At 62.3% G+C, this 2,652-nt stretch overlaps 2 protein-coding genes across 2 annotated transcripts in view; both read left to right on the top strand.

The window, feature by feature from the left end:
• The window catches only part of USP19 (ubiquitin specific peptidase 19), a 23,033-nt gene that overhangs the window by 4,207 nt on the left and 16,174 nt on the right, over positions 1 to 2,652 (top strand). The window lies entirely within an intron of this gene.
• The window catches only part of LAMB2 (laminin, beta 2 (laminin S)), a 13,252-nt gene that overhangs the window by 6,052 nt on the left and 4,548 nt on the right, over positions 1 to 2,652 (top strand). The window contains exons 14-16 of the mRNA XM_014538986.1: positions 1,709 to 2,150; positions 2,322 to 2,514; positions 2,591 to 2,650. Coding sequence (XP_014394472.1) covers positions 1,709 to 2,150; positions 2,322 to 2,514; positions 2,591 to 2,650 — 695 coding nt within the window. The remainder of the gene's footprint in view (positions 1 to 1,708; positions 2,151 to 2,321; positions 2,515 to 2,590; positions 2,651 to 2,652) is intronic.

Here is a 2,652-nt window from a genome sequence, read left to right as displayed (position 1 = left end):
CCCCCCGCGGGGCCCCTCAGAGGCCCTCACTGCCCTTCGCTTGCCCCTCCTGAGCGCTGTGTGCTGGGCGGGCGCTGCGGGGCCCTGGTCAGAGGAAGGGAGTGGGCAGAACAAAGTCAGCTCTCCCTGCGCGCCGGGCGCTCAGTCCCTGCGGCCGAGACGGGGGTGCAGGGAAGCCATTCACCCAGCGGAACGCCCTGGGAAGGGGACACTGAGCACCCACGGCTGTGCCTGAGCTGGTTACCATCTCCTTACATTTTGTTGGTTTTTCATTTGTTTGTTTTATATGTTTTATTGGTTTCAGAGAGGAAGGGAGAGGGAGAGAGAGAAACATCAATGATGAGAGAGAATCATTGATCGGCTGCCTCCTGCACGCCCCGCACTGGGGATCGAGCCCGCAACCCAGGCATGTGCCCTGGACCGGAATCGAACCCGGGACCCTTCGGTCCGCAGGCCGACGCCAGGGCTGTCTTATTACATTTTGGATGGTGTTTGTTTCATGTCTACTTTTTCATCACTTCTTTTTAGACATTTTATCATGTAAATATTCAAATAGACACGGAAGCAGAGAGAATGGCATAATGAACCTGCCTGAGCCCTTATAGACATTTTGCCAACCGCCAACTGTGACTTGTGCTGCACAAAGACCCCCCTGGCTGCTGAGTGGAGGAGACGGAGGGGCGCGGTGGAAGCTGGGAGGCGCTGGGGGCTGTTGGGTTGGCTGAGTGGCAGGGGTTGGACAGAGGCGTGGCAGTCGAGGTGGCAAGAAGAGCAAGGCTGCAGAGGGTTCGAGCGGCAGTGCCCAAGGCTTACCATGTGGGGGAGGGGTGGAAGGTGGAAGGTGGAAGGTGGCTCTGGGCTTTGGGTTTGGGCCTCGGGATGGGGATGGGTTGTTTACGGAGGCGCAGACATGGGAGGAGCAGTTCTGAGATCTCCGACACCGGCACTAGGCCAGGGGTGGTTGGGTTTCGGTTTCTGGAGTTACTGGGAGAGCTGAAGTTGGAGACAGACATTTGGACATGTCACTAAACCCACCAGCGTGGCTCAGTGGTTGAGCATCGACCTATGAGCCAGGAGGTCACGGTTCGATTCCCAGTCGGGGCCCATGCCCGGGTTGTGAGCTCGATCCCCCGTGTGGGGTGTGCAGGAGGCAGCCAGTCGACGATTCTCTCTCATCACTGATGTTTCTCTCTCTCTCTCCCTCTCCTTCCTCTCTGAAATCAATAAAAAAATTTTTATTTAAGAAAAAAGAAGAGATGGGTTTAGATGGACCCACCAGAGGAAGGCAGGCTTTGGGGGACCCTAGTGTCAGGCAGCAGCGGAGGAGCTGGGAGGAGGGGGTCAGGAGTGAGGCAGGTCCCCGGGCAGGGCGAGGAGAGCCTGTCTGGGAGGAAGGGGCGCTGACCTCATCGCTGCTGAATGTGAGCAGATAAGATGCAGCAGTGGCTGCGGGCTCGGCTCCCGGAGGTCATTGGTGACCTGCCTCCTGCCTGGGAGAAGGCCTGTTGGGACAGAAACCCCACTGGAATGGGAGGCTAGAGCGTGGAGGCAGGACTGGAGCAACATTTCAGGAATTTGTTGGGCAGGAGAGCGAAGACATGCATCAGCTGCGGGGACCCAGGGGTGCGGGAGGGCTGCAGGGGCATGGAGGGCCCTGGCGTGGTTTGCAGCTGGAGGGGGTGACCCAGGAGAGGGGCGAGGGGAAGTGATGCCGCCCTGGTGAAGAAGAGCAGAGGTTGGTGGTGGAGGTCAAGGTCAGAGCAAGTGAAGAGGCCACTGGGGGTTGCGGGGTCGTATGGAGGGCTTCTCGCGAGACTGCTCTGCGCAGGCGTGTGACCCCAGCGAGGAAGATACGCAGGATCCTCATCGGGCTGCCCGCTGTCTGCTGGCCTGGGCAGTGGTCGGCTGCTCTGTGTGTGGGGGGAGGGCCCAGGGTGGTGGGTACGGGGCCCCGGGTGGTGGGTACGGGGCCCCGGGTGGTGGGTACGGGACCCTGGGTGACTCCCATGCCTGACCTCCGTGTCCCCAGGTCTGTGGTGCTGCCCAGGCCTGTCTGCCTGGAGCCTGGCGTCTCTTACAAGCTGCAGCTGAAGCTGCTGAGAACAGGGGGGCGTGCCCAGCCCGAGCCCCCCAGCCTGCTCATTGACTCGGTGAGCAGTCCCCTCCCCACCAACCGAGACCCGTGGGAGGGACCCGGCGTGGTGGCTGGACGGGAGGAGTCGGGCAGAAGAGGCGGCCAGTGCGGTGCCACCTCAGTGATTGGCAGGCGGTACCCTTATGGCCCTGGTCCCAACCTCACCCTGCCCTGCCCCCCTCCGCAGCTGGTGCTGCTGCCTCGGGTCCTGGTGCTGGAGATGTTCAGTGGGGGTGACGCGGCGGCCCTGGAGCGCCGGGCCACCTTCGAGCCCTACCGCTGCCATGAGGAGGGCCTGGCGCCCAGCAAGTCCCCTCCCTCTGAGGCCTGCGCCCCGCTCCTGCTCAGCCTGTCTGCCCTGCTCTACAACGGCGCCCTGCGTGAGTGTCTGTGGTGGTGGTGGGGGGGTGCAGATGGGGGGCCTGTCTGACTTGGCCCTGCACCCCCTCCCCACAGCCTGCCAGTGCGACCCCCAGGGCTCGCTAAGTTCTGAATGCAACCCCCACGGGGGCCAGTGC

The sequence above is a fragment of the Myotis brandtii genome, unplaced genomic scaffold (genome assembly GCF_000412655.1).
Source record: "Myotis brandtii unplaced genomic scaffold, ASM41265v1 scaffold207, whole genome shotgun sequence".
Taxonomy (NCBI): domain Eukaryota; kingdom Metazoa; phylum Chordata; class Mammalia; order Chiroptera; family Vespertilionidae; genus Myotis; species Myotis brandtii.
This window is presented reverse-complemented; position numbering and strand designations above follow the sequence as displayed.